Source organism: Ooceraea biroi, chromosome 7, assembly GCF_003672135.1.
Source record: "Ooceraea biroi isolate clonal line C1 chromosome 7, Obir_v5.4, whole genome shotgun sequence".
Classification (NCBI taxonomy): domain Eukaryota; kingdom Metazoa; phylum Arthropoda; class Insecta; order Hymenoptera; family Formicidae; genus Ooceraea; species Ooceraea biroi.
Genome location: NC_039512.1, coordinates 16,534,808 through 16,557,923, shown reverse-complemented (window position 1 = coordinate 16,557,923; position 23,116 = coordinate 16,534,808). Strand labels below are relative to the sequence as shown.

Genomic DNA, 23,116 nt, shown 5'->3' with positions numbered 1-23,116 from the left:
CCACTTTTTCCAAGTAACAATGTCTTTCGGCACTCGAAATAAAGAACGTTTCTGCTCGGTTCTACTGCCGGTCTTGCAATTCGGTACCGCACACCATTTCGTCATTTCAATAAACGTTTCGATAACTTTTGTAGTCAATAACCGTTTTTCAATAAGAGTCACGAACACACGTGGGTTCTTATCTCCGGTTTTTCAGGTTATATTTATCTGCGGACATCGATGACAGCGACGAGTAGTGGTTATGCTAAAAACTAAATGTGTCTTCAAAATGCGGCCATACTCCCACCACTGAAATTAGAGGTAGTTTCCAGACCTGTATGTAAGACCGTGCTTTTAACGATTATTTAACCTATTAATTTTTCCCGAGCCACATTTGTAAATTTTACTACCTTGTTTTACGCACAAAAAGCTATTGAATGAATATGAGTGCACGATTACACTTCAATGCAAGTTCATTAAAAGAGTAGTGTTGTCATGGTTACCATTCGCAAACATAACCAATAAATTGTCATTTACTGATCAAATGTATTATACTGTTATACAGTGTATTTTGAAGTTGCCTTCAATATAGCTCTTTCCATTTTTGATGCTTGTTTTTCGAAAGTGCGTTAAAAAGTTACGTTGCAAACAAAATGGACTGGGCTAACGATCTTGAAGTCACTTCTAAGAAGGTAATTCTTTGAAGACACTTTGAAGAGTGTAATCTCTTAATTCTACAAATTTTTAGAAATATTCTGAATACCTTTTATCAAAAGATTCAATGTTATATGCATAAAATGATAGGACAAAATGTTAAGAAAATTCATTTCATTGGTTTTCCTATATTGTGATAGAATCAATGAAAGATTTAATTATTTAAAAATATAACAGTTGATCATTTTAAAGTAATGGTAAGTAAAGATTATGTGGCTTGGAGCATGAAATATATGAATCAATTTTTAGTTGATACCCCGCCTAGGGAGACGTGCTGGTCAAAACTTGCAGGAAGATAATAAATCCGACGATGATCCACTAGAAAGTCCTATTTCTCTGTCATCTGGAAAGTCTATACCTGCACAGAGGCCAGTAGTACCGCCGCGTTCCAGGAAAACTGGCTGGGGTGATGAATTAAAAAGTGGCAAGTATGTAAATTTAGTATTTACAAAGTTGAGCTTATGTATATTTTAAAGTAGATAATTATATAGATAAATAAGAAGAAAATAAAATAAAATAAACTCTAAGTGTAAAATTGGTTCAGTTTAGACAAAATAAGCATAAGATCCTTTCTTATTTTATAGGCCAAGAATGGCACCAAATGTCATTGAACAGTGAGTATAATGAAATAAAACGAGGCAATATTAATTATCTGTAATCATTGACAGACTGCTCTCTAGGGAACGTTTCCGAGCAATCGAGAAAGAGGGGCAAGAAGACGGTAAGCTGATTTGGAATTAATTGGGCTCACAGTTTTATATATTAACTAAGTTAATATTTCGTTTTGCATTACAAGGGTCGTTTAAATAAATCCTTGGAAAATATATAGGTATTTATATGTATATACGTCATTTATCATGTTAATTTGATATTAATGCCACCATTTCATAAATTTTCTAAGAACTTATCAAACGACCCTCACTATTCCTAGCTATATTCCTATGATTCTGTACCAAAAGAATACACAGATGAAGAGAGACTGAAAAAGTTTTAAATCCTTGTTGTATTTTTTATATTTTGTTTTGACATTAATCTTTGCGTTTGTAGATATTCCTGTCATACCAGATTTGGATGAAATTCAGGAGGATAATGTCTCATCTGAGATTGCAAGTGTCCCTGCGTAAGTTATTATCCATCCTTATCAAAGTACAGATGATCAAATTAATTGCAAGCTATTAGATCTATAAATATTATTTTCAGGATTAATGCCAACAGAGTGACTGCATACGAGGAACTGGATACTGATTTGGTGAAGAACGCAGCATTTACATCGTTAGATGGTGTTAGCCTTTCTGTTCTCGCTGATAAATTGTACAATGAAAATTTAGTGAAGGAACCCGACGAAGTTTGGAATTGGAATCTTCTATTTACGCAAATTTCTTCTGAAATTAATAGTGAAACGCAAAAGAAAATAGAAGCTTAAAAAATATCCGCACACTCTCTGCTTTTTGTTTCTATCGCAGTCTCATTACTCTGCCAGAGGCATTTTAGTGGCATGCATCGTTTATTAAATTTATTAAATATTTATTTAATTGTATTAAATATTATAAATGTTTATGGGTGCAAAGGTTTTCTCCGCTCACTTCACACATTTATTGTCTTATTCAAAAATAAAAAGTAAAGAATAATTGCCGACTTTAACCTTAATTATGATACCAAAAGCATAATTTTGTAACGTCATGGTGTTGTTATTTTAAGGTATTCCTTTGAAAATAAATATTTAAAAGGAATCCAAAAAAAGGGCATACTGCAATCTACAGTGCCTGTATATGGAAGCGACAAATTACCTCGTCTGACCTATTCGATTGCCCCCCAATTTGGAAATCGCGGTACTTCGAGGAGCGACGTGAAGGACTCGACCGTGCAGGCGTGCAAATCCGAGATTGCGAAAACCACGAAGATGCACGCGCAATCGGGAGCCTGACACACCAAGCTACTTGAAGCTTACGACAACGTGACAACACCCACTGAGCAGATCTGCCATAAGATTTACGTTAGCGATCAATGTTCAGCTGTGCCATCACTAGCACACACTTCCGCTAGGCCTCTATTTGAGAGTCTTATATATTGTAACGTGGATATGCAAGTGTGCATGCGAGAAACCGATGTTTATCTTTGACATAATTGCTCGATATCGGCGAGAGACATTGCTTCCCACGCACCTCTGTAAAACATTTTACTGCTTTAAAAACTAAGTTGTTACTTTTAATGAGAATTCGATTATGCTAAATTAAAATATCAAGCACAAAGCCACTCGCTGTTAAGCTGGTAGCCATCTAGTGGCGCGCACTGCCGGTCTTCCTATCGGGTATGAAAACATAAGTGAGAACGCATCAGGAAATAGTCCATGCCAGCGGGACAAGGCCAATCAGTGAAAGCCATTGACATTAGAATACATAGACGGAGCCTTCTCAGAGGGGAAGCTGATAAATGCGGTAAGGGGGGTGGCATGAACTTCGGGTAATTCCGTGGTTAGCGGTTCGGCTATGTTCGGCGTTGCGTGACAATTCCATCGACATCAGCAATTCGCAATGAGATTTTTATGGAAATGTTTGAAGAACATTTATTTTTGACAAATCGCGAACGCTATTTTAATAATTTTATATATATATATTAAATAATAAATGGAAATAAAAGTGTTTTTTTGCTTTATGAAACTAAACCGTATCTAGAATGTGTAAAAATTTGCAAAAAGAGAAACACTTTGAAAGGTAAATAGAGTTGAGAACTCTTGATCTACATGCGCATATACATAAAGAAATTCAATAGAATATAAAATACAATATAGAACACACATACTTGTAAATTTATTTATTTATTTATTATTTTTATTATTTTACAACTGTAAATATAACTATATAATAAAATAATTGGCGTCATACCTGTTTCATTATTATTTGATAATAATGTAAATCAAGTCAACAAACCATTTAGTTCGCTTTACTTACTCAATAAAATTACGTATAATTTCTTATTAACATAACTATAACCTAATCTAGGTTTCAAATAATTTACTTACAAGTGGAATGAAAACTTTCTGTTTGCAGCTTTTTCTTTTTCTAATTGTTCAGAATTTTTATTATTTATACGATTATTGCAGCCAAATACACAAAACTCATGTCACTGATAGAAATCCAACAGGTCATAATCACTTTAGATATCAATACAATAAGCACGAGCACAACATGTGAGCAGGAGCTCCGTCAACTGAACCATTAGCCGAACGTTAGCCGAACGTAACCGAATTCGACCGAAGTTCATGCAGTTCCCAGTTCCCCCTTACCGCGAATATCAGGCTCCCCCTCACCTTCTTCGATAGCTAAGGCTCCGTCTATGTATTCTAATGTCAATGGTGAAAGCTCCAAACGCAACTGTAGAAATAAAGCATGAAATTAGTTATACGTGAGTTATTATTAAACGTAATCGGACGTAGCTAACGATTAAATTAATTATTTATTATTAAATTATTAAATTATTATTTTATTATTAATTATTAAATTATTTATAAATTATATTCTTATAAATAAGCATTTATAAGAATGTAGAAATGGACAAACGGTTGTTTGGAACTTACAAAGTAACTATTAGTAAGATGCAAATCAAGGTGATGGTTTCGCTATTATTTTGTTTAATCTTGATGAATATTCGATTAATTACTTATAAAATCGCTGATAATACAATTACTCATGCGGAGTATAGTATTTGATATCCACTTCTGATTGGCGCATTGCCCATTCACTTGCTCAATGAGACGACCAAGCATCGAATGTAGAGGTTTTATCGATTTTTTTCCAGGATTGTATAAAATCCATATTTACGATGTCGTCTATGCTGGGCTATGCTCGCAAGTGGGTGAACCTTGCGTGATGTGAGTCATGAGTGTTTTGAATAATTGCTGGCGACGTGATGACAATTAATTAAATATTCGTCAATTTCCGTAAGTTTTTTTAGTTTTTATTACGTTTTTATTATGGTATACAAAGTTTGCTGTCTGTAATGTATTAGAAATATTTGGCAGTAAATATCAAACGGTACAAAGCCGCCGGTTTGTTATCGTTACGCTATATTTCCTTCTTTAAAGTATAAAATTAATTTACGAAATAATCTCCCAATTAAAAATGCGATTGAAAATTTCAACTTTGGCCGTAATGAATTTTCAAATTTTAAAATATGATTTAAATAATTAGTACTTTGTTTTAAGATATGTAATTGAGTTACGCCATATATCAAAGACACAAACTGTAGCAACATGTTTAGAGATACGCAAAAGATCATCGTGGAGGATGGGCTTGCCCCATCAGCATCGTATGTCATAAATGTTACGATGGAAGATCTGTTGGAGAAGCTGAAATTATTAAATTACGATGCAGAATTTGTACAAGAGCTAAAGATGAAACCAATAAGCAGGTAAACAGAATATTGCAATAAAGTGCCTTATACCTATATATTTCTTGCTTGAAAAATAATCGTAAATCTAAAAACAGGCACTACTTTGTGATCCCAACAAATCCTGGGGAACAGTTTTATACATTTACTTGTCTCGCTGCGTGGTTGATCAAAAAGACTGGGAAAAGCTTTGAGATGCCACAAGAATCAGATGATCCTAATTCCACAATAGCTTTAATTTTGGATTACCTTAGAGAGATTGAAGTGCCTGTGGAATTTCCACCCAACAAGCTTAAACAGGGTACTGGGGAATATGCGATTTATGTGTTAGATCATTTGGCTGATAATGCCTTAAAGACGCAAAAATTTAAATGGAAGAGGTAACTAATTTTTATTATAACTTGATTCTTTTTATAAAATTATGTACGTTATATATAGGACGTGTGTCACATGTACAAGGTAATACAACCAGAAAGCAAGTGATTTCACATGAAAAGATTAATCGAAATGTAGAACAGATTTTTCATACAAGGCTTTATTTTCGAGCGAAGAAAACGTATATAATTCTTATATAATTCATGAGCGACTTGTGTCGTGAAAGTGAAAATATAGCATACAACTCAGCTCCATCGTATGCATCGAGTGTCTTGCTCTCGGATGGGCCGCAGTCAGAGGGTTAACTACGTTTGAACTCAACGGACCTTGCTACATGCTAACTCTGCACGCATTTGTATTTAAATGAATTATTACTGTTGGTTGGGTCACACGGGAACAATAGCATGATTGCCACCAGACCTGACGTTGCTCGAAGTTTATTTATAGAGTCATGTCAAATTTATTGTTTATTACAAGTGTTGAATAATTGCAAAAAGCTACAATAATTTCAGAGTTTGAGAACTCAAGTTTAAATACGCGCGTACTCGTTGAATATTGAAAACTGTTTTTCTCTTAAAAACGGAAACTTTGTGTGAAAAAAATATTCTACATTTTTTATTAATTTTTTTACATGGAAATTTTCCTTTGTACTAATTACCGAACACACTCTAAATATATTTTTATTTGTAACTAAACAAAATGTCAGGGTGAGTATTCCACCTGAGGAGCTTACACCAGAGCCCGATATCGAAGACGACGATGCTGAATTAATTTTAGAGAAAGTGGAAGAAGAAATGATTGCCGAATACGATGACGATGATCAAGATATTTTGCATATAGATGATATCACAAAGCTCTACGGTCAAAATACCGTAAGTAAAATTGTATTGTCAAAATTAAAAATTATTATAGTTGTGACATCATTACAGTTATTGACATCAATGATTCTGTATGATTATTTTTATTTTTCAGAATGAAATACAAAAGCCGGACAGTATTTTGGAATCTAAAACCAATAGGGACGAATGGCAATTGGAATTGGAGAAGGTCCTACCTCGTTTGAAAGTGACCATAAAGACGGGTATCTCAATTTTTTTATCAACTATTTATTCAAGATGTTAAAACTAGAAAATGGAAAAATAAACTATTAATTTATGGCGACTTATTTTGCGCATTTATCTTTAGATTCAAGAGACTGGAGATCGCATCTCGAACAGATGAAACAATTACGTGCAAACATTACCACCGATTTAAGTGGCACGAAAGCTCATTTGAATAAAATTCACACCGATATCGAAAATACGTTGGATAAAGTCAAAACTAGAGAAACGTATCTTAACAGACAACTTGAGTCCTCTTTGACAGACTACCGCTCGTTGCAGGTGAGTTTACGTATAATTTACACATTTTTTTATTCCTCCGTCTGTCATTGTTTGTAGAAATGTGGTGATACAATTTTCTGTTCAATTCGAAAATGCTCACAAGCATACGTCTTATATTATTTGATTTGCTTCATGGGTTCGCTTCTTTATCGATCAATATCTTGGTCTGGTGCGTCTATTAAATCTATTAATATAAATAAATTAAATGCCTTTTACTTATGCAATATAAGATTTATCTATAAAAAAAACAAGAACAACCTTAATCGAAATACTTTCTATTATTTTTGACCATTTCGCTTGACGAGGTAGCTGACGAGTCTGCTGATAAAAGTTTGGCAATTTTGAATCGATAGAAATTATTGATCCCTTTACCGACTTCTTCTAGAGTTGTGAAATGATTATCATGTTAGAACAAGTGATAATGTAAAGGGTCTAAGTCTGATCAATACGCCGTGCGAAGAGATTAATCTAACGAGAACTTTTCCGTCTTCGTGATCGAGTGTTGTCATGCTATAGAATGACTTCTCCGAATTCTCTGATAACTTTTATCGTTCCACTTTATCGCTCAAACGGGATGAGTTGTTGATGCAATAACCATTTGATCTGGATGCAGTAACTCGTAATAGATTATATTTTTGATCTCTCACCAGATGCAAAGTAGCATCTTTTTGAAAGCTGGCGCTTCGCATCCGATGTTCTCGATTGATCAGGCTCTCATTTTGCAACTTTTCGTGTTTAGGATTTTCGTACAAAATTCAGTAAAATGATCTTTTCGTAAACCGATTTATAGATAATAATATTATCTATAAAGTGATATATAAATAATAATTAATTTAGGAAGAACTGTCGAAAGTCAAGGAACAGTATAGGGATGTTAGTGGCGGTGTTACTGAACGAACACGGGTGCTTAATAAACTGATGGAGGAATTAGAGTACGTGAAAAGAGAGATGGATGAAAGGGGATCTAGCATGACCGATGGAAGTAAGTATACACTAAAACATCATTCATTGAAGTATTTTAATACGTAATTTAGCTGGAAAATCGAAATACGTCAAAGGCTTTCAGATATTCATTATATATCGTTGATTAAAATACTTGCAGCACCACTGATCAACATAAAGAAGACGATCACGAAGATGAAAAATGAGATTTCTGAGATGAATATTCGGATCGGTGTGTTGGAGTATAGCTTGATGTGTGCGAGGGTACGAGATCGGACGCAATTGCGTGAGGACATGAACAACACGAATACTGCAGTAATAATTTAAATCATATTTTACCTTCCTGTTTTTTCTTTTTTGTTGCTTGCATTTAATACGTCTTATTCCGTCCAATGTGATATGTACGTGTGGAGTCTAGTCTTTTGCATACGTGCATATTAATTACTGTGGGTCCAAATACGCTCTGCCACTAATAATGTTACTATAACGTAATTTATGTAGAACACACCGACTATGTCGTTTGCAATATAAAACGTACGAGCTGTTTTGTTAGCACTTTGTACATTTATACATAGCTCGTAATCAGAAATCAATATGATGGTAAAACAATTGTTCAAATTTTATTTTGCCCATGTTAAATAAATAGTGTTTTTATCATTACTTTCAAACGGTACTTGTTGGAGAACTTTTCCTTCTGTAAATTACTTCAGTTCTGATAGGGGTAAAATATTTTTAACTAATTTTGTTTGTCCTATAATGCACATCGGATAAATAAAAATAATTGTAGCTTTATTAAAATTGTATTTAAATGATCAACTTTTCTAGCATTTATCTATTAGTGTGCAAAGCTGTCAGAAATAATATTCAGTTGCATATCTCTCTGCGTTTACTCGAAATTATTTAAAATTATTTAAATATCAGAAACCACATTCTACAGTACTATCAATTATAGGACATTAAGATAAAACTATGGATAATTGATTAGTGTTGATTATACGTTTTTTTACTTTTGTTACATGTTCTTGCCATGAGAATTCGTGATATTGCAAAGATAATTGCGGTCGATACCGATATAAATAATACAGGTAAAAGGAGGGTATTTTTAAATTTGTATCCTCATTATTTAAGTATGTTTCGCATATCTTGTGCATGCGGCCTTGAGGGAGCGCGTCGATTGCTTTTGTATGCCACGAGATACATGAACATGTAACACAGAAGCATAAGCGATGCGTGCTTCACTCGTGCGAGGCCGCGTCACGCGACGACTTATGGACAACGCAGTCGGTTCGTGAACTCGCGCGAATGCGCGCGTTGCAAAGTGCGATCCGATCTGAGCGAATAAGGAGAACAGCGCAAGAAAAAAGAGGTGCACTTCGACTCCGCCGAGGATTAATAATCTCAACGAATGATAGGTAAGTAAAAATACTGTTTTTCTCTAATCTTTCGAACTCTTATTTCTTATCGAGCTCTTTATCACTTTTAATATCGATATTGTCAAGATGAGATGATATGAGATATTAATGATCGTATATTTATCAAGGGATCTCGATTATCTTATACAATCGCCGTAAAATTTATTTACTAAAATTACACTCGAGTCGTGAACTTCATACTCTTATCGGTTCAACGATTGACACATCTCGTTTTTATCGTTTTGCCGCGCACGAAAGAATTTGTCGGACGAGCGTTTCTAATTAGAGACTGCTGAAGTTTCAAGTTTTAATCGGATTTACTAGCACAAACAATGAGGAAAAAACAAGTCTAACGACTACGATTGTCATATATATTTTTGTTTGGTTTTTTTTTTTATAAAGAAACAGTCTGTTAAAGAATTTTCTCTTAATAAAAAAAATGAAAGTAGTTATGTAAGAAAGTTATTATGTAAAGAGATTTCGATTACTTTGATAATTATTTTGTCAATCCTTATACGTTGTTTAAAATAAAAGGCTGAAATATGATTTGAAAAGGAATATTGATGGAAACTCTATACGTATATACATCCGGCTCTGAACGAAACATGCTGGTATTATTTCTCTATCTTGTAGCAGGATACGATAGCTTTCTTTCCATCAAATTGCGATGCGCAGTTGCCGTAGAGATATTTTCTCTTCGTTACTTTCACTTTCACGTTGTAACAATTTCTTTATATTCCTATATTATATTTACCCACAATGTATGTCATATAAACATTATAACAGGACAATCACGATTAATTCTTACAACTAAAATTAATATTTCTGTGGAGATAATTAATCAAACAAAGTTATTCTAAATCTTTGACTTTTTTTCCAAAAAGGATAACTTTCGTTAATTACATAACGATTTAAATCAACGTTTTGTAAATTAATTAATTATAATTAGCAAAAATAAAGAAACAGCTGTAATTTTTGTATTAAAAATGGAGAGATTCATAAATTTAAATTTAAATTATCAAATTCGCGTGCAGCAAACAGATGATTAAATAATATTCTTATCTGAATTTCAAATAAGTTTTCGTAAAATTTTAATTTGGTATTATATTCCTTGTCCGAATTCGATGAAACTTATGTTATTATTACTATATTGTTTCAAAACCCAATGCTAATGACACTTTTTATTAAAGAATTTGGTTTAGTACCTCTAGTTATAAATTTTATAAAATAAATATTCTTTTCAACATACTGTACAGTAATCATTTAGGATTTATATTGTATTAAGAATTAAGAGAAAGTTTTGCGTTTAAATTTTGCTAAAAAATCCGCGCACGGACTTTTCGGTCCCGATATGTATATACCCAGTAAGCAAAATGTGTGCAATCTGCCAGCAGATTGGCAACAGATTACTGCAGAAGTTGATAGCAAATTGGCATCCGTTACGTCCGCATTAGGATAGTGATCCGCCAGCAGAGCCTGCTAACAGACTCTGACGGCAGATTGGCGGCGGAAACCGAGCAGGATCTGTTAACATCTGACGGCAGATTGACGGCAGAAACCGAACAGAATCTGCAGCTTTTGGCCATTCATATTCACGATATATTAAAGCATGTGTTTACTTTTAACACACTATAAATTGTTAAAAGAACGCATTTGTTTGTTTGTTAAATTAAAGTACATTTGGCTCGATGTGTCTTTCTGACAGTTCGTTGCATAATCTCTCTTATTGTTAATTTATTCTAATCTCAAGTCCGAATTTTGCTTTCGAACTTCAGATTGCTCGTGGCGTGCGCGAACTACATGGACGTTGTCCATGGGAGCCTCCGTGCCGCAAGTGCAAAAATTTTCAGAAAAATTAATATTATCGTGCCAAGGCGCGTGTATTAACTTATGTAACTGTTAGGCTAAATCGTAACATCGAGTAAGAACTCGACGCGTGCACCGCACAGCGGTGCGCAGCGAAAACACATATTCATAGCCGTGTAAATTTGAATACTGTCAAAAGCTGCAGATCCTGTTCGGTTTCTGCTGCCAATCTGCCGTTAGATTCCGCGCGCGCAGATCTTGCTCGGTTTCTGCTGCCAATCTGCCGTTAGATTCCGCGCGCGCAGATCTTGCTCGGTTTCTGTCGACAATCCGACTTCGAGCCATGTTTGCAGATTCTGCTCGGTTTCTGCCGCCAATCCGTTCTTAGATCTTGTGAGCAAGCTCCGTTACATTTCTCGCACCAATTTGTCGAATTAATCGTTAACAACAACTTCTGTATCAAATTTGTTGTCTTTCGGCTGGCAATAGTTGATAGCGGATAGTTGGCATCATCTGCTTTCGGCAGACTTGGCTATCTGGGCACTTTCCATGTCAGCATAAATATTTATTACTGATTAGGGGCAATGAATATTTACAATGACACAGAAATGACGATATCCTCGAAAGAGAAGTAACATGTATTGATTCATCTTTCTTTAATTAAAAGTTTCTGTCGCGCTGTTATCTGCAACAACGCGTGTGATCTGTCGGCTCGTTTATAATCGCATATCACTCACGCGGCTGTGATCTTTCAAATACATCTGAACTTTGAGCGACGGACGCGCGATATACATTTGATAAACATGCACATTATGTATCATCCTATTATGTCAATTCTGCTTCCTTGATGCTGATCCTGATGTTCATCGTGTGATCCTGTTATTCCACTGAATGATTAGTCACGGTTCCATGCGTGACGAACACGCAAATGAGTATATATTTATGCGCAACATATTCTGTCGCAGACTCGTTTCCGACTCTTTCGAGAAGCTGTTTAGTTACGATTATAGAAATGATGAATAACATCGAGGTGTTGTCATTGGCTGTCATTATGAAAACGATATTTTTACATCACGGATAAAAGAAAACGTCATCGCCCGTTTCTTCTTCTGAAGAAGAAAAAGGCTTTGTATTAGGCACCAGCGTGAAGCGATGTTGGGATGTGTCGAATACTGTGTAGAATACAATCCTCGCGTTTTCAAGCAGAAAGCTGGAAAAATACCCCCAGTCGTATTCCTGCGTCGTCCAGGGGCGACCTTATCTCACTCAGTTTGATAAGAAAAAGAACGTTGTCCCTTCTTATATTTTTATCGGCATTCGGTATTATTGAAATCTAATTCCACGTCGACGCGCTCTTCCGGCTCGAGGCTTCTCGCACGATCGCTGATATCCCCAATCGGTGACCGGGTTTCGCGCGAGATAGTTCTTTCGACTCGATCAGGATGCACGTACGCGCGTTATCCGCGCGCAGATAATTCACGGAAATTACTAAAACTTTGAACATCCATCGCGAGGAATTCGAAGAAGTATGATTGCTATGATTATTCGTGAAGGAGAAACGTGAGGATTCGCACTCGCGCTTAGCGTGCGTGCACCGCGTGTAATCAGTTCTTCGTAAACCGAGTTGCTGTCGCGTCTCTCTAGAAGTTTTAAAGGATTTAAAAAAAAAAGAGAGAAGAAAAGCGAGATAACATGGTTATCCCAGTAAATACTCAAGAGCCAGTGGCCATGGAGAGTCCTCAGACGCGCAGATACGCGACCACTTCGCAGACATCCGTGCGGTAAGTGTTTTCGCGCGAATATCGTGCAGTCATCATCCCTCTGGTGCATTTTTGACGGGCCCGGTAAGGCCCGTCCGCCATATGTATGTTGCTTTCTTAGAGTATGAAAAATCGTTTGCAAAATCACGAAATTAGAGTGTAACGACAGATCTCGAGTTTTCGAAATTTTCGAGATAAAGTGCAGCGCGACAAAGAAACACGTGTACCGAAAGACTGCTTAATCGTACGTGCGAGATTATTTTTTAATCTGCTTTCTCATCTGTCTTTCGTTGTTATTTTCTGCCGCTTTCCAGTTTTGTGCGTCAAAATTTCGAAATTGCAGTTTATCATCTTCAATGCTGAATTTTGTTACTTCGTTAGAATATATCCCAGGCAGCACATGTTAGCCTAATATATGTTTCTTAGACGTATCTAATGTCTAAGAAACATAAAGTACCATTTAAGAAACGGTTTAAATAGAAACCGTTTTTAGACCTCAATTTTAAAACCGTATTTTTCACGTTTCCACGGAAACAAAAAATGTGTTTTATTAAATTGATTTGAAATTATATAATTGATATAGAAAAAATAGTAATTGCTACTTACTTTGCGAGTATTAATTATTTTTGCATCATACGTTTCAATGTACTCGATTATGGAACAAGAGACAAAATCAACACAAGTGTGTGTGATTCCCACCTCTGATTCACCAAGCGACCGATAGATGGCCGGGCCAGACGTGACGTTCTCGCAAGTAACATTTGTGTTATCACCTTATAAATAACCATCCGGAAAACCGATCCAATACTCTTTTCTTCTTCTTTTCTTTTGAAACTTTTGAGATCACTATTGCTTGAAGTGATATTTCAAAAGAGTGAGATTCCACTACACGAAATTTAGAGAGTAATTCATAAAATATAAAGATCTAGTTGTTTACAAAAATGTGACTTAACTCTGTCTATCTTTGAGGCACTGATATATAGAATTGATAAATATTTTTCTGATGGTTTCTGAAAGGTTTTTTTGCCGAAAAAGAAACGTTTCTCCTAACGTTTTTTCGTTGGACATTTTCTCCTAAATAAACGTTTCAATAAAATGGTTATGAAACGTTACGGCAAAACGTTTATGAAACGGTTTTGAAACCAATGTGTGCTGCCTGGGATGTATATATTGCAATATTAATTTATTTTTATTTAACAATATTGTGTTAAGATATTAATTTATTTTTATTTAACATATTAAATTAATAAAAGTACAGTAACATTGCATGTATTAGAAAGAAAGATAAATTACAATTTTCACAAGCACGATACTGTTGCTCGAGTGCAGAAAGTGTAATGTAGTGCAGTCGCGTATGTGCGCAAAGTTCGTACTGCTCCAGTCCAGTCTTCCGACGCGCTCGAGGGGTGCGCTATGCGACTTTTTTGCTGGTATTTGAAAAACTGCGGCCTTTCGCGATTGACGTGTAACGGGAATCGCGATTCGAGTCTTTTAAAGCGAAACGATTTTCCTCTCGTTCCGCTCGCGCGACTGTCTACATAGCAAGATAGACGCGACGAAATAGGTTAACATTCGCCAGTGTATGCACGATAGATTCGACTTTGCTTGACTGCTGAAGGCCGATCACGATTATTACCATTTTTGTGGAGATAAAATTACAATCACTTGTTTATGTCCAATCTGATGTATACGCGATACGATGACGTAAGGGACAATATTTATGGTAATCCATGAGCGCCAACGAAGCGAAAACTGTAGAGGACGTCAATTCTGGAATGCTTGATATTAATTATTAGCTCAGTCAGGCATGTATATGATCTGAATTCATTAATCTTGCATAAAAATGCCTACTTCCTGCAATGATTATTTTAATCATCATATAGCTATCTGACAACTGCTTTATCAGATATGTTCGCTTTAATTAATTGATGCATATTGTTTTATCAGCTCTGGTGTTAATATATATATTTGTAATATTATGTCGCAATAAATATTTAAAATAATATAAATTTATGTTCGATATATATCCATCTATTTTAAATTAAAATGTTCACTTTAATGCAAGTATTTGAGATCCATATGTTCTATGAATTATAGATGCATAGTTTCTATAATATGTACAATATTAAATGGGTTTTCTATACATTAAAAATATTGTAAAAATATTTTAAATCATTAAAATTTTTTTCTGATTGGTTCACATAGTTAATGCCCAACTGACTATTGCAATTTTCTATATAAAGTTACATATATTCGTTTATTACTTACAGGTCCGCAGCACGGATAAAAATGGAGCGGTCCAATAAAAAAATTTGGATTATTTCAATCGTCGGTACGGTGATAACGCTTCTCGGTGTAATCACTGGATCGCTTTGGCCTGTGATATATGACTGGGTTCTTTTCAAGGTAAATTCAAAAGGCAGAAAAATTACGCGCACTTTGATAAGAGTCATATGTCTGGTTCACACGTTTGTGTAACAGGTATTGATGCTGTCGCCATCATCCGTAAGTTACAACATGTGGAAGGAGACTCCTATTCCGATGTACTTCAAATTTTACATGTTCAATTGGACTAATGCGGAACTGTTTCGTGCTGGTGTGAAACCACATTTCGAAGAGATGGGACCCTATGTCTTTCGGTAACGTAATTTCCACGAAGCTTCGAGAGTACGAGGTGATATTTCGATTAGGAAAGAATTATGCAGGGAAATGTTTTGCAGAGAAATTGATTATAAGGTAAATGAGGTGTGGAATGACAACGACGGAACGGTCACTTTCCAAAGGAAGAAAATATGGTTGTTTGAGGAGTCGCTATCCAACGGTAGTCTTTCCGATAAAGTAACCAACTTAAATCCAATCGCTGTGGTAAGGAATGACGTAACTTCGTTCGAAAAAAAACTGATGCATAATTTATCGCATTGTGTTACATGACTCATATGCCCATTTATAGACTATTGGCTACACCGTGCGAAAAAGGCCTGGCTACATACGTGCACTGACAAACGGATTCATGGTACGTCTAGGAGAGAAATTAATGCTGACTAAATCCGTACGTGAATTGTTATTTGAGGGGTACGACGATACGTTGCTGCGAATTGCGCGAAAAATGAATGCGACCAGATTACCGTACACTAAATTCGGATGGTTTTACGCGGTAAGTAATGAACCGAACATTCAACAATATCCGGTGTAGTGCACTTTTTTCGTGCTTACCATTTTCTTTTATTTATTTAACGATTATTCTTGCAGAGAAATGACTCGGAGACTTACGATGGCACATTCAACATATTCACTGGGTCAACTAATTTTTATAGCATGGGAATATCTAAAGAATGGAACTTTAAGAGCAGAACAGATTTTTACGAAGGCTCGTGCGGTGCAATAGATGGATCGCTTGGTGATTTATGGCCGCCTTTGCCGAATAATGACACCGTGTCTATATTTGTCCCCGATATTTGCACGTGAGTAGAACATGCAGTATGCAAATTATTTTTGTACATTATGTAAATAATATAAAATTTATAAGTAACATAGATCAGTCAAAATAATGGTTTAAAATGTTACTCTAGTTGTCTCTGTCAAATATAATATAATCATATACTATTTTAATGGAATAAATTTTGCTATTATTTTTATATAAAAATAATATTTTTAGAAGAGCTTTATATTAAAAGATCATTGCCAAGTGTTGGATAAATTGAAGTATGTACTCTGTACGAATTATGTTTGCACAAGTATTATTTATATAAAATATTCGCTTTAGTATAAAAAATATAATATAATAAAATTTAGCTGTTTAAAGTCAATTTGCAAATATATTAATTTACTCCTACGAGTAAAAACTTTTTCCATTTTTTTGTCCAGATCTTTGAAATTATCATTCGATAATACAACGCAATTTCAAGAGCTAATGGGAAACAAATATGTCGGAACTGAGGAAATGTTAGACAATGGCGAAATGGTGCCATCAAGACGATGCTACTGTCCTAATGGAGATTGCGGACCCAGCGGCACCTTAAATATCTCATCTTGTAAATTTGGTGCACCGGCGTTCGTTAGTATGCCGCACTTTTACCTGGCGGATCCGAGCTACAGAGATGCTATAACGGGCATGTCGCCCGATAAAGAAAAACACGAGTTATTAATGGTCGTAGAACCGGTAAGTGTTTCGCAAATAATCATTATTTATGCCTTAAATTAAAATCGATAAGACACGCGCCTCGCTATGTGGATATTAAACGAGAGAAAAATTCTATAGGTCACAGGTATCCCGATGCAAGTCAAGGCACAACTGCAATTAAATCTATTGGTCGAACCAGTGGAGCATATGTCGTGAGTAAATAGTGAATGCAACACAGATAGCCAGTGGCGCACGCAGATGTTTTGTAACAGCAAACAAATAAGCTATTTCGAAAATAATGAAGACTATTACGATCTTAGGAAAGGGAAGAGTATCCGGAATATTATCTTCGACTATTAATTACTAGATATATCTGTACAACCAGAATAATGATACTAATCAACTTTATGTCGTATAAAGCTCATTAGATTTGAATAATAATCAACGAGTCGGAGCCTTCCTGTGTGTGCGCCTCTGTAAATTAATGGATGGATAATCCGAAACTGTTTTACTAAATTTATGCTGAATTTTTCAGACTGTTCCAAAATATAAGCAAGGTTTACGTTCCTATGCTGTGGTTCACTCAAGAAACTAATTTAACTGCCAGTTACGCGAGTCAAGTTAAGCTACTCTTGACGCTTTCGACACTCGGTAGTGTAACGTGCTTCGGAATAGCGGGCATTGGAGTTTTAATATTCTTCATCGGGCTGTTTACTTATATCCGACAGAAGTGGCGAGGAGAAGAAGGTCAGGTGTTACTATCCAAATATGACGCCGACACTGTGAACAAAAGTGAGGCGTAGTATTATTTTCTCTTACGTGCCATTGATTTAGGATATTTTTACTTCCTTTTTTTTACTTTATCGCCTCTACAATTGCATTCAGGCTTCCCTTTTTTAATTTGAAAACATTTGTAGAGCTGAGACAAGACTGTCTTATTGTCTTAGAGATACTTGATTGGAAAACAGGTAATCTATTGTAAAAAGTACAAAAGTGCCTACTTTAGCTATTAGCATAGTTATGGACCCAACAAGTAATCGATACCAATAATGTCATTCATGCAATAGATAAGCTGTAAATGTTAAACTGAAAGACATAAAAGACAATTTATTTCTACGTTATGCAAGATGTATAACATAATATAAATATAAATTGAATATATAGTTTTATTCGATATTGAAATCTATGCTGTAACTGATACGGGAAAATAATGTTCAAATCATCTTTCTGATTAGACATATAACGTGTTAAAGCGCAATATAGAACGATATATCCGTTACTATCGCTAACACTTTCTGTACTAAAGAGGCTAGTTGTGTTTTAGATATTAAACATTTAATTTTTCTTTAAAATAAAGGATTGTGATCAACGACTATTCCGCTTGCTATTTAAGCAGTAACGGCTACCATTTTGAAAACCATGCTGTTAATATTTCTGTCTTTTATATATCATATGCAGAATGCTTTATATATAATTACATTTTCAAATGTATATTTTGAAGTAATCGATAAAGTACAGTATCTTTAATTTTGATTTGCAAATTTTAAAACTAAGTAAACAGATATAGGCATGTATATGTATTTTAACGATTAGAGAAGTATGAACGAAATTGTATTATTTTTAATTATATTATAATTATCTTGAACTCATAAATTTAAAATTACATATAAAATTTAGTTTTCTGAGACAGGCATAGCAAAAGATAAATAATATAAGTATATATATATATATATATATATATATATATAAATAATGTACATAAGAATATAAATAAGAAAATAATAATATATTTCTACATAGAGAAATATTGAATTAATTTGGAAAAATATCATCACGCGCGCGCATAACTAGAAATTTATAAATTTTTAGTATAAATCATCTAAATACTAAAAATTACATCCTTGCAAATATTTGGCATTACTCTTTCAAATGTATAGCGCTATTTTATTCGATTACGTACAAAATACTAGTAAGAAGATATTGTCGAACGCTCAAAATCGGAAAATCGATAAATGTCATAAATGAATTTAGGTTCAATTTCTTTATCAATCACACATTATGACTATAATTTTTTTTCTTCACGAAATAGTTATGGTTTAACGAAATGGAAATTGTGTATTACAATCTCAAAATATTTAGTTTATATATATTCACATACTGTACATGTGATAAATGCGACGCGAACAGAAATTATGTGTGGAGAGGATGTTTGTTGATGTATGTATATTGCAAGTTTTATTCGTTGTCAATAATAAAATAATTTTGTATCTTCACATATAATTTGTGCTATTACTTTATATTTATTGCATGTGTAAGAATTAGGTTACGACGAGAAGTATATTGCAATCACACATAAAAGCCTTAACTAATACGTCAAGCAACAATGGAATAATAAGAATACTATTTTACGTGAAATTGCAAAAGATCTGTATTTAAATAGCAGTTTTAAAGATTTAAAATGTATTAAAACCGTAAATACGCATACAGAGAAAGAGATCGACGTGTAATGTTCTCATGAATTCGTCACATTATTCCGTGCTATGGTTTCTGTAGCTTCGGATGCGACGAGATATTACATTTTCACGCAATGAAATTTTAATATTTGTAATTCTAAATATCTGTGATACTCGATGAAGAAGATGTACATGCGCGAAAATGTTATAAAAATATATAAACTTGTTCGAAAGCGTGCGTTATTTTATTCTAGTATCTTTATTGTAAATAAGTAATCTCATAACTCAATATGCTCAGACTTTTTACTTTTTGTGAAAGAAAACCTTATGCAATTTAAAATTGCTTCTTCAACGAAGAATAATGAAACAGTTAAGACAATCAGGTTAAAGATAAATTACAGCTCTTAAAAAAATACGTTCCTTCCTCATATAAAATTAGAATAGAAATATTTTTATCCGTAAATCGATATTGTCTGGAATAATTATAGGTCACTAATTAGATATATATTATACAATACATTCCACGCTTGTACAAGCTGTCTTTATGGATTATTTAAGCTATTATATTGAAAATTACTGATGAGATTTGGAACATTGCAAATAGTAATTTATGCATTGGATGCTTTTTCTTAATGTTTGTATTGCCTCGAGAGTTTTATGCATCGCAAATTTTAATGTTTCTCCATCATTTCTAAAGATGAGCGAGAAATAATTTCATGTTATGACTGACAAAAAGATCCGCTTTTTATGCTGTTATCGAATGGTATTTATAATCAAGTTATTAGTCGTCCATTATTTTCCCATCAACGGCCGTTAATTGAATGTTGATGTATATTGATTTTCTATTCTTTCCCCTTTATGTATCTTCGGCTTCCTATCGCGAATAATCTTTGCATTTTTTATTATATCTTTCGCGAATTCTGTTTGATTGTTCTGCTTTTAAATCGTAATATGTTTTATTTAATTTTTTTATATAAATAAAATTAATTAATTTAATTTATTATATTAATAACTGCCTTGAGATCATTTATTTTGCGATCATTTATTTTTATACTTTTGTTTAACGTCTCTACTTAAAAGAATGATGAATCATAGGAATCATTTTGTTACAAATACTTAACATTATATTTAGCAAGAATTTTTTCAAATTTTATGTTGTATTAATAAGAAGAATAACATTTGTATAAAATCAAAATATTTTACTCTTGTGGTATTTTATTTTCCTTCCTTTTTTTCGTGTCATGCTCTCATAGGCAGGGATATAGGTCATGTAAATCCTAGAGTGAATTGTAAAACACGGAGTTGCAGCGGTGCGAGCTTGGCGTGGTAGTATTAATACCTCTTCCCTTTGTTAAGTATTCGAAGGCAGTAACGTTGCAAAATACGATGCGCTTTCCAGAAAGCTAGAAAACAGAAATAAAAAACGCGCGTTTAGTTAATCTGTATTTGCCGATTTTTTCGGCTTATTGTTGATCGTTTTTCTCTTTTCTTTTGAATTTGTAGGACTTTATCTGTCCTCGATGTAGGATATTATGTACAGATTTGATATTATTGGACGGATTTTAGACATAGATAATCAAGAATGTTGAACTTTACTGTCGATGTTGTTGGTTGGCCAGAATCCATCCATGACTTATTGTTAGCACTATCATACAAAATCTATTTTTTAATCATCCATTATACACAATTTGATGCAAGAAATCGCTTTTTTCTTTCCTGGGCAACAAAACCATGATCGTATGCCCGTGCTCCGATATTGCTGTTTGTTGTTTACATCCAACGCATGTGAAACGCATTTCTGAAGTTTCACTAATGGCTGCAATCGATCGCAATAGTCTATCACAAAACTCAAAACTGTGAAATGAACACCTTTTACGCGAAGTTCTCATCCAATAGTTGCTGCTTTATTATTCTTCTTCACTATTAAATTTCGAAGGTTGCCTGGAAAGAGAAAGAGAGAGTTCCTGGTCATTCTTTATTAAATTAAAATTTCCATCACGAAATCTCTAATACCAGTTTTACATATTTTATAAGTCAGCAGGAATAAAGGAACTTATTCTTGAGTTTCAAGAACATTCCTTTTAATTGGAATGTAAAAAACGTACTGTCTTAAACACGCTCGATTGACGGTATTCATGTTTATTGCTATTTTTTTTAATTATATTGCTGGATTTATAAAGGAGTACCTATTTGTAAACGTTATTAGTAGCACTTCAAATCCATCAAAGTGCAGAAAATATTTAAATTTAAAATATTGAGAAGGCATATTTAGATATAAAATAATTAGAAAGACTTAAACGCACCGAATTAATTTGTACACTTTATACAAGTTTATAAAAAATAAAAAACAATGCTCAAATATATTAAGTTATTTATGCCTCGAATTTCTGAAATCATAGCAAGATACAATATCGCAAACGATATAGCAATTTATAATCGCGAAAGAGGCGTCATGTAAAACGTTATTAATCAAGAAACTTCGGGATTCGAAAACCTGTCGCGGCGGTTTTGTAATTTTCCTCGGACTTGTCCTTTGTCCTTATGTTACGACTGTTCCTGATTCTATCCCCTGAGGAATAAGATTAATTAATGTTAACGAAGCGAGGGGAAAGAGTATTAACACGAGCGATGAATGAGTAAATGTAGTGTGCGATAAATCACCGAAGATAAGATAACAGCACAGCAACGATTCAATGGATGATGATGAATGAGCGTGTAGGTAACCATAGGGAATAAACGTCCCTAAAAAAATCAAATAAAAAAAGTCACATGATTTATTGAAAAATAATTGTGCCTTTAGTTTCGTAAATATAAATTCTAACTGCTCAATATACCGTGTTGAAATGCAAAGCAATTTCTGACTAGAATGCGAAAGCTCACAGCAAATCTATTTCTCAAATGTTAAACGAAAATTTTTTCGCAGCCAAGACGTCAAGCAATTTTTGAGTTCTAAACAAATAAAAAGAAATCGTTTTCTCTGCAAGCTTTATGGAAATACATATAATGAGAAAATGAGAAAATCAATATAAAATGTCAAAAGATCACATTTATCATTTATTAAAATTTATCATTTTATTAAGAAAAATTCAATTTGAGAACTTTTTTATATTTATATCGCATTTTCTTCATCTTGAAGTAGGAAAATTTTTCATTTGAATGTCACGAGACACAAAGAATACAATCAGTCATAAATGTTTCATCTGATCCATATATCACTCTTCTTGAAAAAACGAAGTTCAACGCGGATATTCAAATATTTTATCCTTAGCTTGCATTCGTGATCGACTATTGCTATCTTTTGTGTCTTCTTTAAACATTCAAAAAAATGTAATATTAAAAACCACAACAAAAACATTTTTAATGTAAAATGAGAAGAGTCTACCGTATAATTATGAAGAAGGCAATTTTTTAATTCAGTTTTATTTAACGAAATAATAAGTTTTCAAAAGTATTATTTCACAATTTTATTTTATCACGTTCTTTCTCTCTTTATTTAATTTTTATCTTTCGCTTCATTTTTCTAAAATTTTTCCAGATTTCCTCAAATCTTTATAGCTTCAGGAGTAAAATAAGAAATTAAAAAATCAAATAAATTTACATACATAAATTTGCTCAAGATGACGTCAGAAATAAATCCGTTGAATACCCGGTAAATTTTGCGTACCACACAGCCGTACACTCCACAGATTAAACGGACTGATTTATGCTATCAACTTAGGATAAATCAATCTTGCGCCAGAAAAATGCAGTGGAGTTCGCGTGCGAGCATATTTTGTGGTCCTTCCAG

General features: G+C 33.8%; 3 protein-coding genes and 1 long non-coding RNA gene across 7 annotated transcripts; 3 read left to right on the top strand and 1 right to left on the bottom strand.

Moving 5' to 3' along the window:
* Positions 1-274: 274 nt before the first annotated feature.
* LOC105282841 (intraflagellar transport protein 43 homolog B) lies at positions 275-2,321 on the top strand. 2 transcript variants are annotated; one of them, XM_011345101.3, is made up of 6 exons: positions 275-671; positions 943-1,121; positions 1,278-1,307; positions 1,362-1,414; positions 1,741-1,813; positions 1,894-2,321. In XM_011345101.3, the coding sequence occupies exons 1-6, from the start codon at positions 633-635 to the stop codon at positions 2,114-2,116; spliced, it is 597 nt and encodes a 198-aa protein (XP_011343403.1). In that variant the 5' UTR covers positions 275-632; the 3' UTR covers positions 2,117-2,321. The 2 variants fall into 2 exon arrangements, with proteins under 2 accessions (XP_011343403.1, XP_011343404.1); XM_011345102.3 differs by having other exon boundaries at positions 278-671; positions 1,374-1,414.
* A 2,180-nt stretch (positions 2,322-4,501) lies between these two features.
* Positions 4,502-8,438, top strand: LOC105282839 (intraflagellar transport protein 57 homolog). Of its 2 annotated transcripts, none has more exons than XM_011345099.3 (8): positions 4,502-4,630; positions 4,895-5,100; positions 5,178-5,459; positions 6,161-6,326; positions 6,427-6,535; positions 6,640-6,836; positions 7,674-7,818; positions 7,939-8,438. In XM_011345099.3, exons 2-8 carry the CDS (start codon positions 4,943-4,945, stop codon positions 8,103-8,105), a joined length of 1,224 nt encoding a protein of 407 aa, XP_011343401.1. In that variant the 5' UTR covers positions 4,502-4,630; positions 4,895-4,942; the 3' UTR covers positions 8,106-8,438. The 2 variants fall into 2 exon arrangements, with proteins under 2 accessions (XP_011343401.1, XP_011343402.1); XM_011345100.3 differs by having other exon boundaries at positions 4,517-4,630; positions 4,951-5,100; positions 7,939-8,105.
* Positions 8,439-8,549: 111 nt separating this feature from the next.
* LOC105282838 (protein croquemort) lies at positions 8,550-18,517 on the top strand. Of its 2 annotated transcripts, none has more exons than XM_011345097.3 (9): positions 8,550-9,190; positions 15,027-15,162; positions 15,238-15,395; positions 15,477-15,621; positions 15,707-15,910; positions 16,006-16,217; positions 16,621-16,915; positions 17,015-17,088; positions 17,412-18,517. In XM_011345097.3, exons 1-9 carry the CDS (start codon positions 9,081-9,083, stop codon positions 17,677-17,679), a joined length of 1,602 nt encoding a protein of 533 aa, XP_011343399.1. In that variant the 5' UTR covers positions 8,550-9,080; the 3' UTR covers positions 17,680-18,517. The 2 variants fall into 2 exon arrangements, with proteins under 2 accessions (XP_011343399.1, XP_011343400.1); XM_011345098.3 differs by lacking the exon at positions 8,550-9,190 and adding an exon at positions 14,028-14,561.
* A 1,680-nt stretch (positions 18,518-20,197) lies between these two features.
* LOC105282835 lies at positions 20,198-23,063 on the bottom strand. The gene is made up of 2 exons (XR_002193549.2): positions 22,932-23,063; positions 20,198-21,270 (listed from the first exon to the last, which is right to left on the bottom strand). It is a non-coding gene; the product is annotated as an uncharacterized LOC105282835 (long non-coding RNA).
* Positions 23,064-23,116: the final 53 nt, after the last annotated feature.